Genomic DNA, 25,443 nt, shown 5'->3' with positions numbered 1-25,443 from the left:
CCTTCTCTTTTCTTTTCATTACTTTTCCAAACTTAGGGCCTGGGCGCTGCTTCTGAGCTTTTTTGCTCAAATCTAGTAAACTACCACTTGAGCCACAGCTTCTCTTCCAGCTCTTTTTAGTGGTAAATTGGAGATAAAAATCTTATGGACCTTACTGTTGGGGCTGGCTTTGAACTTTGATCCCCAGATCTCAACCCTCTGGATTAGCTGGTATTACATGAGTGAGCCATGCAGCACCTGGCTGTTTTTCTTCTTTTCCTTTCTTTTTTTTTTTTTTATTGTAGTAGTCTGTTGATACTTTGTAATATAGAATAGTGTAGAAGAGAAGAGTAACCATCTAATTCAGTGTACCTGGACAATCCTAACTTTCCGAAGCTTGTAGAAACCTTAATAGACTCTACTTCCTGACTCCCTAGTGTGATGAGAATATAAAGGCTCAAGGTCTGTTGACCTGAATTTGCTACTTCTTTAGTGGAAAATGATCAAATAAATGATTGCTGTGCCTAGGGAACGTTATTAGTACAAGAGGAGACATACATGTACTAATCTACATGTACAGTGTTCTACCTTTACAGAGAGGAAGCTCTCCAGAGAAAACTTCATGTAGGATTTTGAAAGTTGAAGGAGATAAAACAGGTGGCATTCTCAGTACAAGAAACAAACAGAATGTGTCAGAACGGAAACTGTACTTCACCCATAAGCAGATTTTTCATTTTCCTGGAACTGAGAATGTACATTTCTTAGCAGTGCTCAAAAATTTTGATTTCTGGTATTTACACAGTCAGAATATTAGTTCTGTAAAGCATATGTATGTTTGTATGTATGTATTTCTTCCATATTACCCTTTGCTTCTTAAATTTGCCTATAGTCTTTTATGACACATCAACTTTTAATATTTTTATAATAAAATCCAAAGTTTTAACCCTTTGTTTCTCTCTTGAAAATATGCCAAGTTTGAAAACTTCCTCATAAGAGAATACATTTAGGATGTAACTTGATAATAGAGTTAGGGTGGATTATGAGTTATTCAGCAAATGTAGTAAGTTAAATGTTCTTAAATATTTGTGTGGTTTTTCTTTTATATCAAATTTTTTAATCTACTTGAAGTTTAATTTTGTCCATTCTGAGAGGTCAGGATGTTAGTTATATTTCAGGAATATTTATCCATTTATCCATTCATTTTTCCCTTTATTTTATTTTCCATCTATTTAATACTAAATTAAACACTAATACTGAAGCTCATGTGAATTTATAGCTGTGATCATTATTGTTTTGATTCTCATTGCTGTAGAATTTGAACCCGGAAAATATTTTTCTCAGAAATTGCATAATATCACCATGAATGCTGGTTTCAGCCCGTAATCCCAGCTACATGGGAAGCAGAAATAGGGAAGATCACAGTTGGAGGCCAGCCTGGAAAAAAGTTAGCAAAACCTCATCTAGCTGGGCATGGGTAGCCAATACCTGTCATCCCTTCATGTCAGTGGTTGGAGCATCATGGTCTAAGTCCAGCCACAGGGCAAAAATGAGACATAACTAGAGGAAATAGCAGAGGAGAAGAGGGCTGGGGATGCATCTCAAGTGGTAGACCCATATACCCCAGCACCACAAAAAAGAGGAAGAACAAGAAACTAAAATCATACTTATGTATTTAGATATATTTTAACATTAAATTGAGGTTGGATTATGATTTGTTTTGTAACTTAGGTGTTGCATTTCAGATTCCTTCAAAAATATTTTCCTTTCTCTAATTTTAATGACACAATTTTTAATAAGAACTATATAATTGCCTTATTTCACTGCTTATAAACTACTTTCCTTTCTTTAACATGATTTTGACCTTAAGAAAACAACAGGCATTGTAGAATGTTCTTCATTAGCAAACACCCAAAGCAGCTTTTGTTGATATACATTTTTATTATTATTAATTTACTTTATTGTTACTATAGAGGTAATATATAGAGGGATTACAATTACATGAGTCAGATAATGAGCACATTTCTTTTTATACAGTGTCTTCTGTTCCTTTACTCTCAGTCCCTCCCTCCTGTCTCCACCTACGAGTTTTATAGTTCACTTTCATCCATGTCTAGTGAGCTCCACTGCTGCCCTTTTCCACCCTTTTCCTTTGAGTTCTGCACCCTCCCTTTCTGAAGACATACACTTGAATATACCATACCTAATGTAAAGAAGACAGAATCATTCAAAATGAAAAAATGAAGTTCGTGGATCATGTCAAATTAACAACATAATCCATCTGCTCAGTCTGCCGACAAAAACCTAAGTGATCTTTTAAGAAATTGCAATTTAAATTCTAGAAATGTTACTGTGTAGCCTCTTTTTACCACTCCAAGTGTGTATTTGGAAGAACAGCGTGGGCATAACCTAGGAAGTTGTTAGACATGCATATGTCCAACCCTGCTGAGTCAGAATCTGCATTTTAACTGTGCTCATTAAAATGTGAGCAGTCCTGTTCTAATTGAACAGTTCTGAGTTTTACATTATTCCTAGTGGACTGTTCTGCCTGGAGGGGGGAAAAAAAACAAAGGAAATATTTTGCAGTGAGAATGCTGTTAACATTATTTCAGATAAACATTAGTTTGGACTCTTAAATTTATCTCGGCCAGTGTTGCTAATTTAAAAGTTTCATTTTCACCTATTAGTTATTACTAGAACATAGAGCAAAAGCAATCTAAGCACAGAACTAGGAAACTTAAAAACAGGAAAGTTTTCTTGGTTGCTTTGCGTTTGTTTTTAGTTTTTGATTCAGAGGGAAAGAGGTCTTCTCAGACTCTGTGGAACAGAAAATTTGAATACCTTGTATACCTTTTGCAGTTTTTTTTATGGTGATCTTTTTTTTTTTTTTTTTTTTTTTTTTTTTTTTTTTATCATTTTCTTGTCGTAAACTTAGAGTACCCATACTCCAATAGGAGTACAAAGTACCTAGGATTCTCCATGGTGATCTCTGCCTACTTACAAGAGAGAGTCTTGTGTAGAGGATGATGTCTTCACTAGACCAAATGTTTTCAAATGTGAATTTTTTCTTCCTATCTGAACTTTGTCATTTGGGAAGTATACATAGAATCATATGATTTTCATTAAACTCTTAAGCATTAAGAATTATTAGTGGTTGCTTTTTTTTTTTATTAATTTTGGGTACCGAATGAAGATAGATCTTAAAGCATACAATCCTTAAGTACATGGCTCACTGAATATTTTATGTTTGAATATGCTCATTAACTATCACCCCTACCAAGATATAAATAGCGCTCACACCTCAGATCTTCTACAAGCTGGTTTCAGTCAGTACTTCCTCAGGCTAAATCACTGTTTGACTGTCTGCTGTTTTTCTTGTTATTTAACTTTATTTAACCAGACTCAGACCATGTGTACTTTAATTGGCTCTAATTTAATATTGTATCTGTGAGATTCATTAATCTTGAATGTTCAGTAGTTTTGTTTTTAATTTTATCAGTGTATATTAATTACACAAAGGAATTTCATTGTGATAACAATATATATCCATGTACTGTGATCATATTCATTTTTTAACCATTGTATAATTCATTATAGTTTATTGACCCTTTCTGTTATTGGTTGTCATTTGGGTAGTATCCAGGTTTGGATATTGTAAATATAGCTCTATGAATATTCCTGTACACACCGTTTGCTGAATACTGTTGTGTGTATCCTGATAAATGGCCTCTGTCTAGGTGATCTGATTGACCAACTCAGGTCCTTGATAGTTTTAGATTTTTTTTTACTTTTAGCCATTTTGAAAAGTATATGGTAATATCTCATTTGTTTGTAACTTGGATTTTTCTGGTAATACTAGGCTTAAACTCAGGCTTCAAGCTTGCAAGACAGGCACTCTTCCACTTGAGCCAGGCCTGGACTGGAGAGTCCCTTTTTGTGTTGGCTGTTTTCCAAGTTAGGGTCTTGATTTATACCTGGGACTGTGCTGCACTCTTCCTGTTGCACTTCCACACAGTGCTTGTGATGATGTTTGCACCACTGCACCAGCAATTGGGCTTCCTCATAGCTGGGGTAACAGGAAGAGCCACGGAGCCCACAACCATTGGTTATTGTCTGAGCCTGTCTTGAACTGTGGTCCTCCCATCGCCACATCTCAAGCAGATTATAGGTTAGAGCTAATGTAATAAGTAATTTTCATATTTTTATTAATGGTTATACTCTTTTATGAGGACTTAGTACGATATGTATGGATATAATCCCTTTATGGAATAGTTAGTATTCTGAACATTTTCTGCCATATTTCAGAGTGTCTTTTCACCCACTTAATGCTATATTTTGATAAATGAAAGTACTTCACTTTTAACTAGCCCTGTGTACTAATCTTTTATAGTTAATTCATTTTATGATCTGTTTTAAAAAAATCTTTGCCTAACATAGGGTCATGAGGATATTCTTCCAATTTTTTTTTTCTAAAAATCTTGAGTATTTTAGCTTCCACAGTCAAGTGTTTGATCTATCTCAAAGTAATTTTTCACTATGGTATGAGGTAGAAGTTAAGATTGATGCTTTTCCTTATGGCTAATATACTTGGTCTAATACCATTCATTGTAAAGGTCTTTTTTTCCCATTGAATCTTTGCCATATATCACATGATCATGCATGTGAGTTTGCTTCCTAGATTTGTTTTTCTATCCTGGCACTAATCCTACAATCACTTAATTGCTTCACAGCTTTGGTGTCTGTTATATGCAAATTTTTCAGTTTGTTTGTGTTGTTAGTTGTTTTTTTTTTTTTTTTTTTTTTTGTATAACATTGCATTGGCTATATCCTCTGCAGTTCCATATGTATTTTAAAATCAGCTTGTCAAAAAAAATGCAGCCAAGCACCGGTGGCTCACACCTGTAATCCTAGCTACTCAGGAGGCTGAGATCTGGGGATCGTAGTTCAAATTCAACCTGGGCAGGAAAGTCCATGAGACTTTATCTCCAATAAACCACCTAAAAACGGGACATAGCCCTGTGGCTCAAGGGGTAGAGCGCTAGCTTTGAACTGAATAGCTGAGGGACAGTGCCCAGGCCCTGAGTTCAAGCCCATGACTGACCAAAAAAAAAAAAAGTGCATATTAAATTTTGAGTGAAAATGTATTATATCTATAGATTAATTCAGAGAAATTAATATCTTAATGGTAGTAATTTTGCACATGTATATGTTTTATGTCCATGGTTTTATGAACATGGTAAATTTTTTTCATTAAATATTTATGTAAAACACAGAAAGATGAGTCATGAATAAAATCCCTGAAATAAGAAGTCTAAAGTCTATTGAAATGAAGGCACTTTCCCAAATTACTTTAGCAATTCTGTTCATTGGATTTAAATACAACAGTAACAACAAAAAGAGTATGTTTGAATATAATACATGTTTTGTTTCCATGTATTAACATTAATGTGTTTGCATTCATGACACATATTTACAAGGCGTATGGCCATGTTGAGAACAAAGTTTACTATCCTGAACAGGTGCTTACAAGTTCTAGCTGTAAATGCTACGTCAGATGTGACCAGCCTCAGGGTACCACTCTACTTAGAATATCTGAGAGTTAGAGATCGGGATGAAAATAGAAGAAAGGGGCCAAATGTGGGTCACTGTAAGAAAGGGGAAAACTTCATTTGTAGGACAAATCTTCAGATTGTCTGCATTGTTTTTTATTTATCTGTAAAAAGTTCGTTTCTAGCTCAAATCTGGGTCCAAGCAGCAGTGATAATGAATGCTATAGCTATTTCTTTCTCTCTCAGCCACACTGCTGTTGCATACTGATTTCTAAGGAAGCAAATTGTGACTAAATTTAGATATTCTGCCTGCACAGCTTAAAGCACATAGGAATTTGGGTATGATTATTGTAGTGTGTGAGGCTTATAAGACTTGATTTGATGGTTCCTGTACTTGTTATGGATTCTCTAAGTCATAAAGTCCAATTAATTTTAGTGTTTGTGTTCCATAACCTTATATGCAGCTACAAAAAACAGTACAGGAACATAAATTGTGTAGGAAGAACTTCAAAAGAAATACACTTGTTTCTTACAAGTTTACCCATTAGAAATGAGTTTTCTAATCAGATGATATTAAAATGAAGTGAATTTGTTTCATTCCACCTGATATTTCTTCTCTTCAGATTTTCTGTGTTTACTGTAGATTAAGCTTTGTTTATGTGATTACTTCCAATAATTACTAGTTTGCTTTAAAAAGTTTCTGGCCTATACCAGTGTAAAACTGCCTCATAGAATAGCACTTTGTTGAATGAAGTAAGTTAAGTAGAATTATGGCAAGATGGGAACTTTTGCTTTAAATTTTAATAGCTCTAAAAGACTTCAAAAGGTATACAAATAAAATTAACTTTCTCCCATTATTACCTAAGATTTTTACTACTGCTCTCCAGTTTTGCTTCCAAAGGAAACTATATTTTATAAATTAGAGTAGAAATTTATATATTTACTGTCTAAGAACTAAGCATGTAGTTGTATTAGAGTTCTATACCTCCCCCCTCCAAGATCTGTTATTTTTTTTTTTTTTTTGGTCAGTCGTGGGGCCTGAACTCTGGGCCTAGGCACTGACCCTCAGCTCTTCAGCTCAAGGCTAGCGCTCTACCACTTGAGCCACAGCTCCACTTCTGGCTTTTTCTGCTTATATGGTACTGAGGAATAGAACCCAAGGCCTCATGCATGCAAGACAAGCACTCTACCACTGAGCCACCTTCCTAGCCTGATCTGTTAAATTCTTGATGACTCCTTTTTTTTCTTCTTAAGAGAAGTGTTGGAAAATTAGAACACAAATGAACCTGCTTGCTTTGGTTTGTGTAGCTGCCTACTTCTAAATGCTGAGTTTAAGATTATGGACAAATCTTACCAATGTATGCTTAGGAAAGAAATCCATTGAGTAGTTTTTTTGTTAGTATCTTCTATTCAGTTTATATTACCTATGCATATGCATAAATACATAGCCAAAACTTTTATATATAATTGCAAATTTTAAATTATTCATGCATTGACTTCTATGAAATGAAAAGTTGATTTTTCAAGCCACAAAAATTACCTCTGTCTTGTCACTCAAATTTTCTCTTATTAATAACTTGGCTGTAATTCATTAGTTTTGAAGAGACAGGAATCACTGTTATTTTTCTGTAACTGATATTCATGTCCTAAACTCATGTACATATCTTAATCACTTAGACTAACATAAAGATGAAAGTAAAAACAACCAAAAGCCTTGCATATTAACCACCATAACCATCAATTTACTAACATTCTAAATATTTCATTAAAATATGAATGGATGGAATATTTTTATAAAGATGGGGTGACATTCTGAAATTTTTTAGTTCAAATTTATTTTAATATAATAGAAGAAAATGTAACAAAACTGTATGAATGGTGGTACTTAAGATAATTATTTCTTGACTACAGAAAATATTTTCCCTTCAGTTTTGGCAGCTGTGTATTTATGTATTTTTATGTACCATTGTTAGATGCACATATTTACAATTGCTATATACTTATCATGTGTTGACCCTTTTATCATTATAAAACTTCTTTTTTTGTTTCTAGTAATAAATTGTATTGTAAAAGTCTGTTTTGTCAGTATTAGACAAATTATTACTGTAGTTATTCCAGCTTTCTCTTGGTTATTGGCAAGTTACATTTTTTTTAGCCTTTTTTAAATTAGTTGTACAAAGGAGTTACTATTTAACAAAGCAGTTCATGAATACAATCTTTTTTTTTTTTTGTCGGTCGTGGGGCCTGAACTCTGGGCTTGGGTTCTGTCCCTCAGCTCTTCAGCTCAAGGCTAGCGCTCTACCACTTGAGCTACAGTGCCACTTCTGGTTTTCTGAGTGTTTATTGGAGATAAGAGTTTCACGGACTTTCCTGCCTGGGCTGGCTTTATTTTAATCAGTGTCAACCCTTTTCAACATTCTCACCCATGCCTCTCTTACACATTCCTTCCCTCATCCTAGTTTTGTAGGATATACATTGGATTCTTGACTGCATTCTGCCTCTCTATTCCTCTTTATTTGCCCCTTGGCCCCCCTCCCCACTTGTTTTGAATACCCGCCTCCTCGTATTTTATTTTACTAAAGTTTGACTTTGCCTTTCTAAGACATTACACTAAGTTCTCCCTTGAACCTACCATATTTCAGTTAATATAATTGTATACACTTGCATGTACACACCCAGTGTATTTACTAACAAGTGTATATTAAATCTAGCTTCCACATATAAGGGAAAACATGCATCCTTTGTCTCTCTGAGACTGATTTAACATAACTTTTTCCATGTCTTTCCATTTCTTTACAAATGGTACAAAATCATTCTTTATAAGAAACAAGTTAAATTCCATTGTGTATGTGTGTGTGTGTGTATATATATATATATATATATACTTATATGTTTGCATATATATATATGTTTGTAGAGACATTATTTTAATACTTTCCGCATGCTATATCTTTTTTATCCTTTTACTTTCAGCCTGTTTCTATATTTAAATCTAAACTGTATCTCCTCACTACATTGTATGTCCATCAGTGCATGTTTATAATCCTTGCTTCCTAGAGCTGTGTTTTCAATCAGAGAAATAATTAGTCACAACAAAAGTTACTAATGCTATCTTAATAATTACCTCTTTGGAACCGTTACAGTTGTTCTTTATCCGTATTAACTGAGTGGCTACCTAGTGTCCAGTTCCTTTCTAGTAGTTTTTTGTAGAGCACTGTAAACTTTTTGTTCTTGTTTATTGCTCACAGCTTAATTTCTCTTTCAGTGTTTAAAATACTCATACTACATACAAAATTCTTAGTTGGCAGCTTGCTTTCTTAACTCTTGAATATGTGTTACTCAGCCTAATGAAAAGTCAGTTTTTCATCTTAGTGGAAATCTATTTATCTCATGAATTCTTTTTGGTTGCTTTCAACATTCTCTGTTTTTGACAGTTTGATATTATTAGGTGTCTATCATTGTGAATTTATCCAACATGGAATTTAGTCAACTTCTTGAATGTTTAGGTGAATGTTCTTCATCAAATTTGGAAAGATGTCTACCAATATTTTTTCAAATATTCTGTCCACTCATTTTGGTCCTCTTTTTGTAATTCCCATTAGTGCTTAGATTTTCAGACCTGTTTCATTTTTATTCATTTTCTCTCTGCTGCTCAGACTAGATCATCTCAACTGTGACCTACCTTTAAAATCATTCATTATTAGCTGGGAGCTAGTGGTTCACACCTTTAATCCTAGCTTCTCAGGAGGTTGAGATCTGAGAATCACACAGTTCAAAGCCAGTCTGGGCAGAACAGTCCCTGTGAGTCTCCTATCTTAATAAACTAATTAAAAAAGCCAGAAGTGGTGCTGTGGTAGAGTGCTAGCCTTGATCACAAAGAGGCTCAAAGATAGTACCCAGGCTCTGAGTTCAAACCCTAGGACTGCCAAAACAAAACAACAACAACAAAAAACTTATGGATTATTTATCCTGATTAAATTTACTGTAAATCACTTGTAGTAAGATTTCTTTTGTTTTCTTCTTCTTTTTTTTTTTTTAAAGAATCTTTCTTTTATTTGGCATTTCTGTTTCCATGCTGATATATACATATATAGATATCTATATCTATATCTATCTATCTATCTATATGGTTTGTAAAGACACTGTACAGAGGTGTTACAGTTACATGAGTAAGGTAATGAGTATACTTCTACTGAGCATTGTTACCCCCTCCTTTGTTTTTCCCCTTCCTACCTCCCCAACTCCTCCCTCCCCCATCCAAAGTTGTAAAGTTGGTTTTCAACATAGTGTCTTATACATCTCATTGTTACAATGGGTCAACAACTTTTAGCTATTAACATTCTGTATTTGTAGAGACATTATTTTAATACTTTCCTTTTGTTCCTCAGTATGGTTCTTGAAACACATTTAGGCTTTGTCTAGGAGGCCCACTGTCTTGACCTATCAGGCAGAATTGCTATTGGTTCTTTTTCTGTCATGGCTCATATTTGATTTGTTCACATCTCATAATTTTTTGTTCTTAATAAAGTGAAGAGCATTTCCACTTTGCCATTTTTACTGATTTCACTACATTTTATATGAGCAGCAATCTTTAAAAAATCAATTTATTTTTAAAAATTATTGTGCTTTGCTCTTTGCTAGACATAGATATAGAGTTTACGCAGACTTCTAATTACCAAATACTGTTCAGTTTACAAAATTTCACTGTGAAAATGGTTTTAAAAATATAGTCAAAGCCTAACACTCTCATGCCTTTGGAATCCAATACATTTTGTGGGCTTTTTTCCGCCTGTTAAAAAGACATAAAATAATGGATAAAATAATAGAAATTGAAAAATAGAAAGTAAAGGCACTTCTTAGCCTCAGTAGTTTAGGTGTAACAATTCCATGTAATCTTGACAGAATCCCTCTCAGTTGCTGAGGGGGTCAGTAACCTTCTTAAAGTCCTGTGACTACTAATTGGTAGATACAGAATTCAAACTTAATGTAACTCCAGAGCTCCTATTGTAATGATATCTACAGCATTTCTGTGTCATGCTGCAAAGTGTGGCTATGGACCTGCCTTCTGAGACTCCTGTCTCAATGAAAGACTCATTCTTAGACCCTCACCTAAACACAGTGATCCAGGATTCCGGAGGGTGGAACCTGAGGTGGAGTTGGGAGCCTGGATTGGGGATACTGGTGATTTGTAGATTGCTGCCTTTAAATAACTAAATAAATGAATGACATGGGCTCAAAATGATAGTAAAGCAAAACCTCCAGGTCATTTCAAGTATATCAAATATAATTTACACGTCAAGTGAATAATAACTTGTCTTGTAAATTGTTGAGTGACAACTGTCACATTGGTCATGACTTAATCTAACTGAAGCTTGTTTCACTTTCCATGCTATTAGGTATATTTCACAACCAGCTATTGATAAGTTATAAAATTTTAACATGTTACCCAATACTACATATTTTTTATATGAATTGTTTTGTCCTAAATTGTCTTAATATACTTTAGAATTTAAATAAAAATACAAACAGTGGATAAACCATTGTCTCCTTTAGGTTGAACTCCCTCCTCCTGATCTTGGACCAAGTTCTGCACTGAATCAGACGCTCACTTTGCTGCGTGAAGTTCTGGCGTCTCACGATTCTTCGGTCATACCTCTAGATGCTCGTCAAGCTGACTTTGTGCAGGTATCTTGTAACTCAGTTTGGCCATTGCTTTCTTTTGCTCCTGTATTGTACAGTCTGCTCAGACGCTGGCATTTATAACACATATTTTTGGACAACCCCTTTTCTTACTGATTTTCTTTTGATACTAAACCAATGTTCTTTATAAAGTATTAATTCAGTGATGCTCATTTTAAACTATATGGGCATTGCATTATTTTATCTTTTTCTTATACTTTTGTAAGCTAGCTGCCTTCTAGCTTAGTAACTAGTAACTCTGAAGTGCCATGAACACAAGATGGTGTCCCTGATTAGGAAATAAGGCATTATTTTCTGCTAGATTTTTTTTTTTTTTTTTTTTTTGCCTGCTTATGTGGTGCTGAGGAATTGAACCCAGGGCCTCATGCATGCAAGGCAAGCACGCTACCACTGAGCCACCTTCCCAGCCCAAGGCATTATTTTCTACTTTTTATTTACAGGTTTTATCATGTGTGTTGGATCCTCTTCTCCAGATGTGTACAGTGTCAGCCAGCAATTTGGGCACAGCTGACATGGCCACATTTATGGTCAATTCCCTGTACATGATGAAGACAACATTAGCTTTGTTTGAATTCACTGACAGACGTCTGGAAATGCTACAGTTTCAGGTAAATGTTGCTACATAATAACTTCACTGAGAGACAATCTATTTTTTCTTCATAGGTTACCTCTAAGTTACAGACTTGAACTAAATTCAATGACCTAATTGCCAATGAATCTGTTGATATAATTTTGGCTTTTAGCTTTAGAGAAAGATGCCAGATATGAAATGATTAGGATGCTTGATTCAGACCATGAAGACCAGGAAGCTTTTTCTGATTAATTATAATATTTATTCAGTGCTGTATGTAGATTTCAGATTCTGAACTATGAATAATATGCTATGTTTTTGAACTATGAATAATATGCTATGTTTTTGTTTTCAAGGTAGGTAGCTAATGCAGAATGTGTTACACAGGGTAGATACATTTTGGGGGGGGTAGATACATTTTTATTTGGAAATTGGTGTTAGGCAATTTTCCTTTCACTCAGTAAAATTTTTTTATTTCTTTTTAAATTTATTTTTTATTGTGAAAATACTGTACAGAGGGGTTACAATTACATGGGCAAGATAATGAATACATTTCTTATCAAGCATTGCAGCCTCCTCCTTTGTTTCCCCTTCCCATCCCTTCCCAGCCTCTCCCTGCCCCCCCCACCGAATCTCCCCCCCGCCCCCCCACCAAAGTTGTAAAGTTCGTTTTCGACATGACAACTTGTACTTCTCATTGTTGCAACGGGTCAACCTGTATCCTTATTTAAACTATTTGTTTTCCCCTTCCCCTCCACAAATTATACCGACATCAAATACAGTGAAAGCAGGGGTTATACTATGGGGGAGGGACATACAAAGCAACAAAGAAATAATCTTATAAATGGGTTAGAAACAAATGCATGAAAAAAAAAAACAGTTAAATACATATCTTAGGGTTCATTTTCCTGACATCACCTTATCTGACCTTTTCTGCTTGACTCATACATATACTAGATATTGCAAATAAGGGAAACCATGGGACCTATGTTTCTTTGGGCTTGGCTTACTTCACTTAATATAATTTAAATTTTATATCATTCTTTAATCATAATCTTCCCATGTGTTATTTATATTTATATATATTCATTTAATATTCTGAAGTTCCTATCCATTGACTTTTTTTTGGGGGGGGGTCCGGTCGTGGGGCCTGAACTCTGGGCCTGGGTGCTGTCCCTCAGCTCTTCAGCTCAAGGCTAGAGCTCTACCACTTGAGCCATAGCGCCACTTCCAGCTTTTTTCTTTTTGCTTATGTGGTGCTGAGGATTTGAACCCAGGGCCTCATGCATGCAAGGCAAGTGCTTTACCACTGAGCCACCTTCCCAGCCTCCATTGACTTATTTTATCTCATGGATTCTCTTCTAATTTTCTTTAAACCCTTCTTCTACTTTGTTTCTTTGATACTTGTTCTTCATAATTTTTCTTCCATTTTTCTTTCAAACTACTAATTTTGCTTTTACCAGTAATAGTTCTCTCTTTATTTGTCTTGTTTCTCTGATTTCCAAGGATGCCAATGGATAGGGAGTCTTAATTGTATTTTTTTAGGCATTTACATTTTTAAAAAAATGAAAGCTGGTTTCCTAGGAAAGTGGAGCTATTGGCATTGCTTATGCAAGGCAGGCATTCAGATATTGGCAGACTGCAGTTGACAGAACTCCGTACCATTGGTGCACAGACTGGGAAACTGGGGCAACTTCCTGAGGAGGACTGGAAGGAAGACCTCCTGCCTTTCAGGGCTGACTGAAACTAAGGAGGAGGAGGCTACTTGTTCTATGGATGTGTTAACCATTTGGGGAGTTTCTATTGTTGACTTATGCTCCCACTAGCATTATATAGTTTCCTCCAAGACTATGAAGCCAGGGAGCATGATACACTCATATTCCAGCCAGATTTTAGGCCATTTCTTACCATAAAACTTGTCTAGGGTTCAGCTGGCCCTGCTTTATCCTTGGGAAGACTCTGGCTGCTTTCTTCCAGGCTTCTACAAATGTCTGATCCGATGTGGGGGCAGTTCATATAACAAGATGCACCAGGAGGATGGGATGTCAGGCCCCTCAAGCTTCCCACTGGCCAGATTTACTTCTTGCAGCCCATTGTTTATGTTGTTTCTGTTTGTGTTCTGCTTTTAAGTAGAGGCACAATCTCATTTCTTTGGCCAGTCACTAGTCCTGGAGTTCTCCTTGATTGTGATTTTTTTTTTCAATAAGACTTTGTCCTCCTTTCGCAGGAGGACCTCCTCTGTTGGGGATGAAAGCCTTTGTGCAGAAGCCTCCTGTGCCCTACCATCTGAGCCACTCTACGGAACAATCTAGGATTAGGAGCCCAGCCTTCAGGGTGGGCTGCTGCTCTCATTATGTTCTTCATTCTTCTTTTAAATGTTTTCTCTCTGCTGTGTTTTATTTTAGATTGAAGCACATCTGGACACGCTTATAAACGAGCAAGCCTCTTATGTTTTAACTAGAGCAGGCTTGAGTTATATCTACAATACTGTACAGCAACATAAACCTGAACAGGTGAGCACACACATAATTTGAGATCTATGCCAGCTAGAGCATGGCTAGAGCTGGACTCTAGGTTTGAATCTTGACTCAGCCACTTACTTCTTGAGAAAGTGACTTAACCCTCTGAGTCTGTCTTCTCATCCCCAGATTGGGGCTAATATCTTTGTCATAGGGTTGTTCTAAACATAAAGTGAGATGATACACATATAGTTCTTAGATGACTGAGATATAGCAGAGTACCCCCAAATACAAAGACTTTTGTCTGAAAAAAATGAAATAAATTAGTATCAGAAAATGTGAAAAGGAGGTTCATACTGGTATTTTAAAAAATAGTTGTCTATTTTTAATTGTATATCTTTTGTATGATTTTAAGACTATATTTTGTACTTAACCAGATATATTTTCATCCCAAGTGGGGAATCCTTTGTTTAAAAAAAAATAAAGTTTTTTAAATTGAAAAAAAATAGTTGTCATTTTTAGCTAACCGATGAATAGATTCTGCCAAATGTGGTTGTACATGCCTATAATCCCAGTAGTTCGAAGGCAGGTGCTAGGAAGATTCTAAGTTTAAGAGCAGACTAAGTTATATAGTCAGCTCTGGGCCAGCCTGGAATACATACCCTGCTAAAAGAATGAAAGAGAGAACGAGGGGGAAGGGTGACAAGGAAGGGGAAGAATTGTAATCATTAAATCATTAGAAGAAAGATACTAGTTTTTGTGTCCAATATGTGCTGTAGTTAAACTCCTAGGCCACAATCTTTCTTTTTTTCTTTTTTTTTTTTGTGTGTCAGTCCTGAGGGTTGAACTTGGGGCCTGGGCACTTTAGCCTTTTCACTCAAAGCTAGCACTCTACCACCTGACCCACACAGCTCCACTTCCAACTTTTTGCTGGTTAATTGGAGAAAAGAGTTTTGCAGACTTTCCTGCCCAGGCTGGCTTTGAACCATGTGATCCTCAGATCTCAGCCTTTTAAGTATCTAGTATTATAGGCATGAGCCAACAGCACCTAGCTTCAGGACACTTCCTTTAATAGCAAATAAGTCTTTCAAATGACAGGCAAAAACACTTAAATATATTTCTCAAAATCCACAGTTTTTTAAATTATTTTCTTTTGCTAAAGTAAACAATTTTACACCAATAGGAACCAATTCTGTTACTATTTGTATTTTCCAGTTATCAAAATAAAGCTCTTCATCTTCCATGTGTCACTGGCATCTACCAGATGCTGCATTGCCTTCTTTTTCTGGCTCATGAGAAAATCATGGTACTTTCACTGTTAATAGATCTACTGTGCTTCTTCTCGAGATTATAGTAGCTGTTCTTGAAGGTGGCATTTGAGTTCTTTAGAAAGTACTGAAATATGAGTTGTCCAGATCCAGACAACTCCTGTTACTTAACTGAATGAGAATGAGTGTCCCCATATTTACATCTTGTTTTTCTTTTTTTTTTCTTTTTCTTTTTAATAGGGCCCTTTAGCTAATTTACCTAGCTTAGATTCTGGTGCATTGAAGGCTGCAATGGTAAGTACATAAATTTAAGAAGAAAAAATTTTAATTTATATTTCCTTTTTTTCTTATTTTTTCACAGGTGATAATTTTTATCCCCTTGATACACTGTGTTCACAGTGAGTTCAGAAATAATAAGCATGTATTCCTTCTACTAGTCAAGTCTGACCAAGACAAACTACTGTAGCCTGGTAGCTTCTCTCTTGCTCTTCGGGATGTCTTCATTTAGGATTCCTAACCTAACAGGAACAGGAGGTGCTGATGAGGAAATTAGGTGATACATCACAGATTTACTCCTGTCTTGATCCCTAGTCTACAGTTCTGGATTCTTTCTGAGATGATAGCAGAAATTGGATTTCTGTCTTAATGCAGATATCATTCTTGAGCACAAGAGCTCTCTTGTTGCCTGTTTTTCACGTGAAGACTTTCGTTCTGCATGAGCACCACTTTTTGTATGTTTCCATGTCTTAAGTACATACTTTGCAAATACATGCTATGTTCGTGTGTGTATGTATATATACATACATACATACACTGATCTACTGTATGATATTTAAGTTATGTATATCTTTTGAGAAATATATATGAGCATTTTGATCATATTTCCCTTTGATAATACAACTATCGGTAATAGTAATAAAAACAATGATCAACAATAGCCATTAACTTGTACTGATATGCAATCAATGTTCCTCCTTTAGCACTTATCCTCATGATAATGCCATTTACTCCTGGAAGTAGACCTCTAGCATCTGTAAGCTTAATGTGCTCTGCTTCACGTCCTAAGTATTTAAAAAGCTCACCACAAAAATAGTATGACTTTCATAAGTAGTTCTTGAAGACTTTTTTTCCCCCAATACCAGGGCTTGGCCATACCTCATCTTCCAGAACAAAAAATAACTGCAAGTAAAGGGAGAAGCTTAGAATTTACCTGTCATGCAAAGAAGAAGGCAAAATGATCTATACTGATATAGTGGAATGTACAGCACTCACTGGGATGCATAGGGATACAGTACAAAAGATGCTGTGTATAGAAGTGATGATCATAATTTCCATGTTTTAAACAAATACTATACCAGCAAAAACTATAGAACTGCAAGGAAAATCTGAGGTTAAAAAATAAGCTGGGTACCAGTTGCTCACACTTGTAGTCCTAGTTACCCAGGGGGCTGAGGATCCATGAAGATGATTGTTCATAACCAACCTGGGCAGGAAAATCTGCTAAGACTCTTATTTCTTATTAACCAGCAAACTACCAGAAGTAGAGCTGTAGCTCAGGTGCTGGAACATCAGCTTTGAGCTAAGGACAGCACCCAGGCCCTGAATACCTAGTACCAGCACAAAGGAAATTTAAGTAAATTAAATAAAGATAAAAAATTAAATTAGAAATAAAAGAAATGAAAACAAATGACATATAGATTCATTAAGAAAAAAACTTAAGCTTCCTAAAAAGTTACATGTAAACTTAACAGGATATCCAGTAAATTCATGACAAGGTAAAAAACCAAACCAAAACAAAACAAAAAACTCAGAAGACAAAGAGATATGCCTTTTTTTTTTTTTTTTTGCCTGTCATGGGGCTTGAACTCAGGGCCTGGGCACTGTCTCTGAGCCTCTTTGGCTCAAGGCTAGCGCTCTACCACTTGAGCCATAGCTTCACTTAAGGCTTTTTTCTGTTTATGTGGTACTGGGGAATCAAACATGGGGCTTCATGCATCTAGGCAAGCACTCTACCACTATGCCACATTCCCAGCCCAAGAGATATGGTTTTGCAAAGATTAATAAAATTACTTATTTCTCTTTAAGTGTCTCTTACCTCTATTTTTCCTTCTCTCCTAACATAGTCCAAAATAAAATCAATAGTGAAATTCTTATGTGCCTTGTCTTAATTTTAAAAATAATTAAGTTGACAGGCAAGACAGGCCACGATTGTAATCTGAGCCCTGGAGATGCAGAGGCAGGAAGATCATGAGTTCAAGGCCAGCTCGGGCAGCAAAACAAGGTCTTGTCCTAAATAAATAAATAACCATACATGTAATTAAATAGAACTAAGTTGAACATGCCATATCTCTAAAGCAACAAAGACTTGGTTGTGTGTTTTTTTAAAAATGTATTTCATGGTTTTCTATACAAATGTTCCTCTGGAAGATTTCAAAGATGCTTCAGGATACCCACAAGTAGTCTGCTTCTCCAGACCCAGATCTGCTTCCAGGGGTTCCTCACCTAAACAGTAGTAAGAACATTTGTCGTCCAGAACCCATTTAATAACCAAATGTCTCCTAAGAACTGTGATGGAAACAGACATGATCTAGTAAGGGATAAAGCTACTATACAACAAAACAAATGGGCAAAGAACACATATATGTATCTTAATAATGTAAGATAGTCTAAACACATCTAGCATGGTGAAGCCATCCCTTTTCTTCCATCAGTAACAAGGTCCTGGTAATGATTACACATCAGTTTTTAAATTCCAACCTTCCCTCCATCTCAGCTGGACTCTAAAATGCTGCAGTTACTACCCAGGCAGCCGCCTTGGCATTTAGGATTTTTTTTGGTGGTGGTTGTTCAACTCAAGACTAGCGCTCTACCAATTGAGCCACAGTGCCAGTTCCTGTTTTCTGGTGGTTAATTGGGGATAAGGGCCTCATGGACTTTCCTGCCTAAGATGGCTTTGAATGGTGATTCTCACATCTCTGGCTCCTGAGTAGTTAGGTTTACAGACATGAGCCACTGCCATGTCTGTTTAAAAAATCCTTGGATTTTTAAAAGCATTGTTTATATTGACTGTATTTAAAAGTTGGCAGTGTTAGGGAGTCCTAGAATATTTTAGAAATACCCATATGAATAGCAACTAGTTAATTGAGATGTATCATTTTTCCTAAGATTTAACCATTAAGTAGTTGTGTTTGAGTTATTTGTTAGCAAAATATACACTGTCTTACCTTTCTCTTTCTCTTTCTCTTTTAGGTTCAGTTTGATCGTTACCTTTCAGCCCCCGACAACCTCTTAATGCCACAGCTGAATTTTCTCCTAAGTGCCACAGTAAAGTAAGTGTTTCACTACTAATTAGTTGAGGAAGAAAGGTTCACTTTCTTTTCCTTTTGGTCATTACTAGAGCTTGACCTCAAAGCCTTGAGCCTTTACTTGGCTTTTCTTACTCATAGATGCTGCTCTACAACTTGAGCCATGCATCTAGTCTAGCCTTTTGCTAGTTAATCTGAGATGGAGTTTCAACACATTTTTCTGCCCTGGCAGGCTGCAAATCATGATCCTCTGGATCTCAGCCTCCTGAGTAGCTAGGATTATAGAAATGAGCCACCAGTACTCTGCCTGGTCCACATAATTGTAAATATCAAGTATTTTTCCTGGAAAAAAATATTTTCAAGACCAGTAGTATTGTCTTTGAAGAGCTATGATTTTCAACCATTTTTCCTGCCTCGGCTCCTCAGGGGATTGACCAAGCTAGACTCTTTTGGACCTCCCAGGTTTTCTGTAGAAAGTTTAAAATTGTTTAATATTATATATGCCATCCTAGATTACAGATGAGCTTAACATTCTAGTAAACTCATCTCAAGCTTAACATGTAAGCCAGAAATGCATTTACTGCGCCAGAACTACCAAACATCATAGCTGGACAGCCCAGCACACTGGATGTCATTTGCTTCCTCTCCTGATTCCATGGCTAATTAGGAAGATTGAACAATCAAACCAATTTCCAACAATTAGAAGCAGAACCAAGATTTGAACCTACTGTTTTCTGGTTCCATTGCCTGTTCTCCACCAATACTGACTGGACTGTGTTCTTGTTAAATTTTCTATGTTGCCGATATGTTTTCTAGTATTTTTAAAGAGTCCCTAAAAGATAATGTGCCTGTATAAAAGATTACTAGGTGAGATGTGTCCTCAATCTCAGGTAAAACATGCTATACTTGCACTTTGAGATACAGAAAGTGAACCTGAAATGAACAGTTGACTCGACCCATTGTGATATTTTTGCTGTATTTTTCTGCATTCATAATCATATTATTTTGTCTTAATTTCATCCTTAACTCTTTAGCACCCCCACTCCTGTGGTACCTTGACTGCAGTAACTGGTGCCATAATAAAGCTCATTCTTAGTGATCACAGAACCTGACTGCTGAAATCAGCTATTTTTAGACATGTTAGGTTTATGGTAATGAAGAAACTTGTATCATGTTGTTATGGCAACCAAAATCCTAAAGTACTGATTAATGACAAGCTCTCCAATTCTAGAAGTAAGTAGTTCCTAGCTCAAGTCAATGCTTTAAATAATTATGTAAAATCTAGTCAAATTTTATGAACCTATTTTAAAATTAGAATCATTTTGCCATGTGGTTCTATTATCGGTCTTCCTTAAGAATCTTGAAATACATTTTTACGAGGCTATGACAGTACTACCATTTGTAAGTGGACAAATTGAATTTCTTACTCCATGGAATTTTGGTGCAGAAGTGACTTGCAGATGCTGCTGCTCTGAAATTCTGGAGCTGATTTCCTCTTCCCTCAGTTCTTTCTTTTTAGTAACAGTAAATTAACCACATGCTTATTTTATTTGCTATTAGATGCTACACTGGTATAATGGATGCTTTCTAGGTGTATATGTTGAAAAGTTTCTGATATTGGAAATAAGGTAAATGAGGTCTGGAGAATACCTCTCTGTTTGGTGTTACATTGAGTGATTGTGGACAGGTCAGGCAGGCATGCTATATTGAGATAGCACTTCTGTTAGATTCCTTTTACTTTTGATTGAAAGTCCCAAATTTTGTCCACATATTGATTTGTTGATTCAGCCCAATAAGAAGGATAGTCCTTATAGCTATGAGCAATTCCTTAAAAGGTCTTCACCCTGTTAGTATTTTCCTTACTAATGAGTTATTTATTTTTTTACATGTGTTCATTCTTAATCTGTATAAGGGTCGTGATTTTTATTTTTTGAAAATTATACTTGTATTTCCATAAATTATTAAACTGCCAGTGGGGCAGAATGTAATAAATTAATTGCAAGAAGGTTTCCTGGTAACAAAGACACCTGAGAAGCTAATATAGATGATCATAGCTTATATCAAAATAATATATTTCCCCCATCCCCTTTTTGTCTATTCTTTTGTGTTCTAAAAAGCAGAACTACAGAAATAATTCTTCACCCATCAGCTCTGGCCTTGGCTAAGGTTGATCAGATAAAGGCTGAGTGCCACCATATGCTGCAGAAAGGGGAAGTAAATTTAATGCAGTGCTCAGTGGATATGTTTCCAAGCTTCCAGAAGCATTGTGACCAGATAGAGATTATTTATTGTCATCATGGATTTAGTTTACATGGTAATTATTACTAGAAATAAGAGATATTAAAATGAAAATACAAAATGAAATAGATAATAACACAGGTTCAGCATTACAGAAACATTCATTTTTTATATACAAAGAGTTTACATGCTTATTATAAATAATTATTAAGGGAATCTAAATCCCTAAAGTAACATGTATGTACATGCCTGTGTGTGTGCACATGTGTAAATACAATTTTTTAAAGTGAGAGTTCATTAAATTGCTTGCTTCAGTTGGGCAGTATAATTTTAAAGCTGAAAGCTGTAGTTGAGGTTTTTTGTTCTGGTACTGGGGCTTGAACTCAGGGCTTAGGCATTGTACCTGAGCTTCTGTGCTCAGTATTAGCACTTGAACCATACCTCTACTTCTGGCTTTTGCTCATTAATTGAGACAAGAATCATGGACTTTCCTGCTTAGGCTAAATTTGAACCATGGTCCTCATATCTCAACCTCCTAGGTAACTAGGATTACAGGAATAATCCATTAGCACCCAGCTTCAGTGCTTTCTTAAACTGAGGAACAGATTGAAACAAATGCTATTAGGCATCGACATTTAAAGTAAAGTTAAAAAGTTTCATTGGGGTGTATTGGTTTGGTTTAATTATCTGTGTTTAAGCAGTATTGCTTTTTTCTAGTTTCCTCTATTTTAGACTTATAATGGTTTCTCAGCTGCATTGTGAGTTAGAGACATTTATAAGCTAATTTAGCCTAGAAACAGAAATATCCCTGAGTTACAACAACACTTCAGTAAATTTAATTTGCTTGTTAGGCCTTGAGAACAATATAACTTACTATTTCAGAATTTTCAATAATTTATTCTGCATTTATCAATTACTCTGTACTTTAAAAATTATCTTTACTATTCCTTATTGTATCTTATTATGATGTTGAACTTCTTGGAAGAAGTAATAACCTATTTCTATGTACTTCTATTATATACATTGTGTCCAGACAGACCATAGATTATATAAAGATGAAGTGTGAGTAATGAATGCTTTGTACACCCCCAAAATCGGTATTGTTTAGTGTAAAGAACCCAATGCTACTTCTAAAATCTAGCATCTGACTTGTTACAAAATCATTATCAATCTGTCTAGCCAATTTTCAGAATAATACCTACTAGTATTTTTGAGCTGTTTCCTTTTTGAAAAATAGTTTGGCATCATTTTGTTGCATTCATTGTGAAACTCCATTAATTAAAAGAAAGATCAAACATCCTTGCAGTATCATCTTGCTAAGTAAATTTCCAAACCAGTTTCTAGTATCATCTCTTCCTGCATAAAGGAGATAATACTAGCCCAGTTTGCTCAGAGCATGTACTAAGCATATCTCTCTATTCTAATTTTGGGAGCTTTAGCACTCTTTGAAAATGGCAAGTTACTTTGTCTTACCAAGGGGTTTAGATACTGAACTAAGATTTTGAAGTAGATTTCCCTCCACATCTTACTCAACTACTTAGATTCTTTTCTTGGCCACAAACTTATATTTCCTTAGATCATCCTACATAGGTAATGCATTGGCTATTATTAAAAGCAAAACAACACACATATACATTCCCATATTCCCATACTCCCATTTACCTCCTTATTAGTGATTAATGTGAGCAGATATATTAAGAAGCATTTTGTGACCTAGCCTGTGTCTTTGTCCAACAATGTTGTCAGAAGAGAGAAAAGTAACTGCTGTTGCATTTCCAGACACACTGCACCATCAGTTACACATATTTTTATGTGATTTAAAATAAGCAGCCAGAAAAGAGAGAAAAGAATTGAAATAGGGTAGACTTCATTGAAGCCTTGCACAGAGAGGTCAAGGTGGGCTCAGCAATTTATGTGTTTATGCAACCTGAGCTTAAAGTAAGAAGCCCAACATTTCAAGACAGAGACAAGCTTTTATCACACTATGTGAACCCTAAATTCCAAGAACTACCAAGTTTATCTGCTATTCACAGGAATGTGAATTCTTAGTTACAAGAGTGTGTGTATGTACATACGTACATACATGCATATATGTATGTATATCTGTATATACATATATATACTGCTTTTTACTGGTTATTTTAGAGATGAAGTCTCAATCAATTTTTCTACTCTACCTTTGAACTTTGATTCTTCTAAATAGCTAGTATTGCAAGTGTAGCCTGGCTACAGATGTGTTTTTATATATCTCATAGGCTTTTGATTTGATGTAAAATTTTATTAAATATATACATTAAATATACTTATATATGTAAATATATTTGTGTATATATATATATACAGATAAAATGAGATCCATTTCAATATAAATGTTTATATAAATCACCCACATAGTTTATAGGAAAACAACCTAAAGAATATATTCTCTTCTTGGTGACTTCATTGCATTGACTTGTATGATGACTTGTATGACAACAATGAACAATTGTTATTGCCACTGTACTATTATGCTGGTCTGCTCAGCCAGTCACTACATGACACAAGAGCTCAACCTGAACAAGCCAATAACTCAGGACTTAAAGAAGAACAAGCCAGCCAATGGGCCCAGAATAGGACTCCTTAAATTTATAAAAGCCTCTTGGTCTACTTCGAGCTTTCAGTGAGCACTCCAAATATACTATTTTGAGGGGCACATGAAAGTGAGCAATATCAAATTACATAAAGTCTTATGGGATAGCTAAGAATTAAACTTTATATCTTTCTTAAATTACAAATACTTATGAAAGTACATTTTGATTCTTCAAGTTAGGTTCTATTTCACTTGTTACATGCATTTGATGCAGAACTACCTCCTCCCTCAACACAGAAAAATTGGAGTGTGAGTCTAAGGAAATGTACAAGCTTTAATGTAGATAAGGAATGGCAAATGGTATAAGAGAGGGACAGAAAAAGTATTGTGGACCTTCCAAAAAGGAGTATTTATCTATTTTAAGACCAGAGATTTCATAGATGCAAAAGTACATCTTTGCAGAACGTTAAAGTGTGTTGAAAGTGGCAAGGGTTTTAAGTTGGCAAATGGAGGATTGACAGCAAAGATGCTGGTCTTATTAAGCACAGAGCCAAGAGGAAGAATGAGCTACTTCGGACTGGAGTGGCTGCACCAATGCAGAGTATCAAGAGGAAGGAGTTCTGACTTCCACCGAAGTTTATCGAAGAGCCCAAGTAATGGCAAGACATAGTAACTATTCTGCTTCAGAAGGCTTATCTAACAGCAGTGCTTATCATGGATGTAGAAATAGCTGGGGAAGAGGAAGACTGAATGAAAATTTTCTTATGTCCTCTGGATGGACAATAGTCATTAGACGCCTGACTGAGGTGGTACAATTTGGTTATGCATGCCCTTTGCAGAAATAGGAAACACTACGAGGAAAGTAAGCTCAGGACAAAAGCTTAAAAGACACATTCTTAATTTAGCTATTGTCGGAATCAGAAAGTGAATGTCAGCGTTCTCAGAACTCAATGTAGTGATACGTGAATAGTACAAGTGTCTGGGGAATGGCAGGAAGTAAGTACCATGGCAACATAGTGAGAATTGTTGCAGATTTAATGAGCCCAGTATTTTTCTAGCTGGATAGTTTTAAAGCATTTGCTACACTACATTATTCTTTTTCATGTGTGTTTTTTGTAGAGATGTATATTTATGAGAATACTGCAATCTGTTCTATCACAAGACTCATATTTTAGCCCAGTACCAGGGAGAGATTAAAAGAAATCTAGGAAATGTAGTGGTTATCCTAGGAGCTTACTAGGGTTTGAATTGTAAATACCCCCTAAGACACAAATGACTGGGTTGCCAACCTGTGGTTTTATCTGGAGATGGTAGAACTATTAGGAGGTTGGGCCAAGCATGAAAAAGCTAAGAAAGCTAAGTCATTGGGGGTGACTTTGAAGGGGGAATGATACTGGGCAACATTACTTACAGAATAGACTTTGTATTAGATGACTTATCCAATTATAGGCTAATGTTAATTGTTTGAACATATTTAAAGCTAACCCAGTATCTAAGTTACTGTGTTTGTTAGCTTAAATGTAGTACATACATCTTTGATTTCCAGTGTGTTCATATTCCAATGGGTTTATCAGAGCATGAACCCATTCTAAGCAAAGGAGTATCCATATATGCCAGGCACTGTTCTAACCATAAGGACATAGCAACAAACAAAACATTGTCCCTGCTATCTTGGGACCTAGCAATAAGGAAGACTTTAGCAATTAGGAAGACTTTAGTAAAGTGATAAATATTTTTAAGATGTCTTTCATCCTACAATCAAAAAGTAACTTGTATAGTTGTGCAATGATTTCTTTTTTGTTTTGTAT

General features: G+C 35.6%; 1 protein-coding gene across 3 annotated transcripts in view; it reads left to right on the top strand.

The window, feature by feature from the left end:
* Cog6 (component of oligomeric golgi complex 6) overlaps nt 1-25,443 on the top strand; it is a 60,672-nt gene that overhangs the window by 29,893 nt on the left and 5,336 nt on the right. For 2 of the 3 annotated variants that reach the window (XM_070002909.1, XM_070002911.1), the window contains exons 14-18: nt 11,079-11,210; nt 11,666-11,833; nt 14,202-14,309; nt 15,764-15,817; nt 18,773-18,852. In XM_070002909.1, the coding sequence (XP_069859010.1) occupies nt 11,079-11,210; nt 11,666-11,833; nt 14,202-14,309; nt 15,764-15,817; nt 18,773-18,852 (542 nt within the window). The remainder of the gene's footprint in view (nt 1-11,078; nt 11,211-11,665; nt 11,834-14,201; nt 14,310-15,763; nt 15,818-18,772; nt 18,853-25,443) is intronic. The other variant, XM_070002910.1, reaches the window with a different exon arrangement.

Source organism: Dipodomys merriami, unplaced genomic scaffold (genome assembly GCF_024711535.1).
Source record: "Dipodomys merriami isolate MVZ:Mamm:240054 unplaced genomic scaffold, mDipMer1.0.p SCAF_6, whole genome shotgun sequence".
Taxonomy (NCBI): domain Eukaryota; kingdom Metazoa; phylum Chordata; class Mammalia; order Rodentia; family Heteromyidae; genus Dipodomys; species Dipodomys merriami.
The sequence above is the reverse complement of the archived record's forward strand: the minus strand, read 5'-3'. Positions and strand labels throughout refer to the sequence as shown.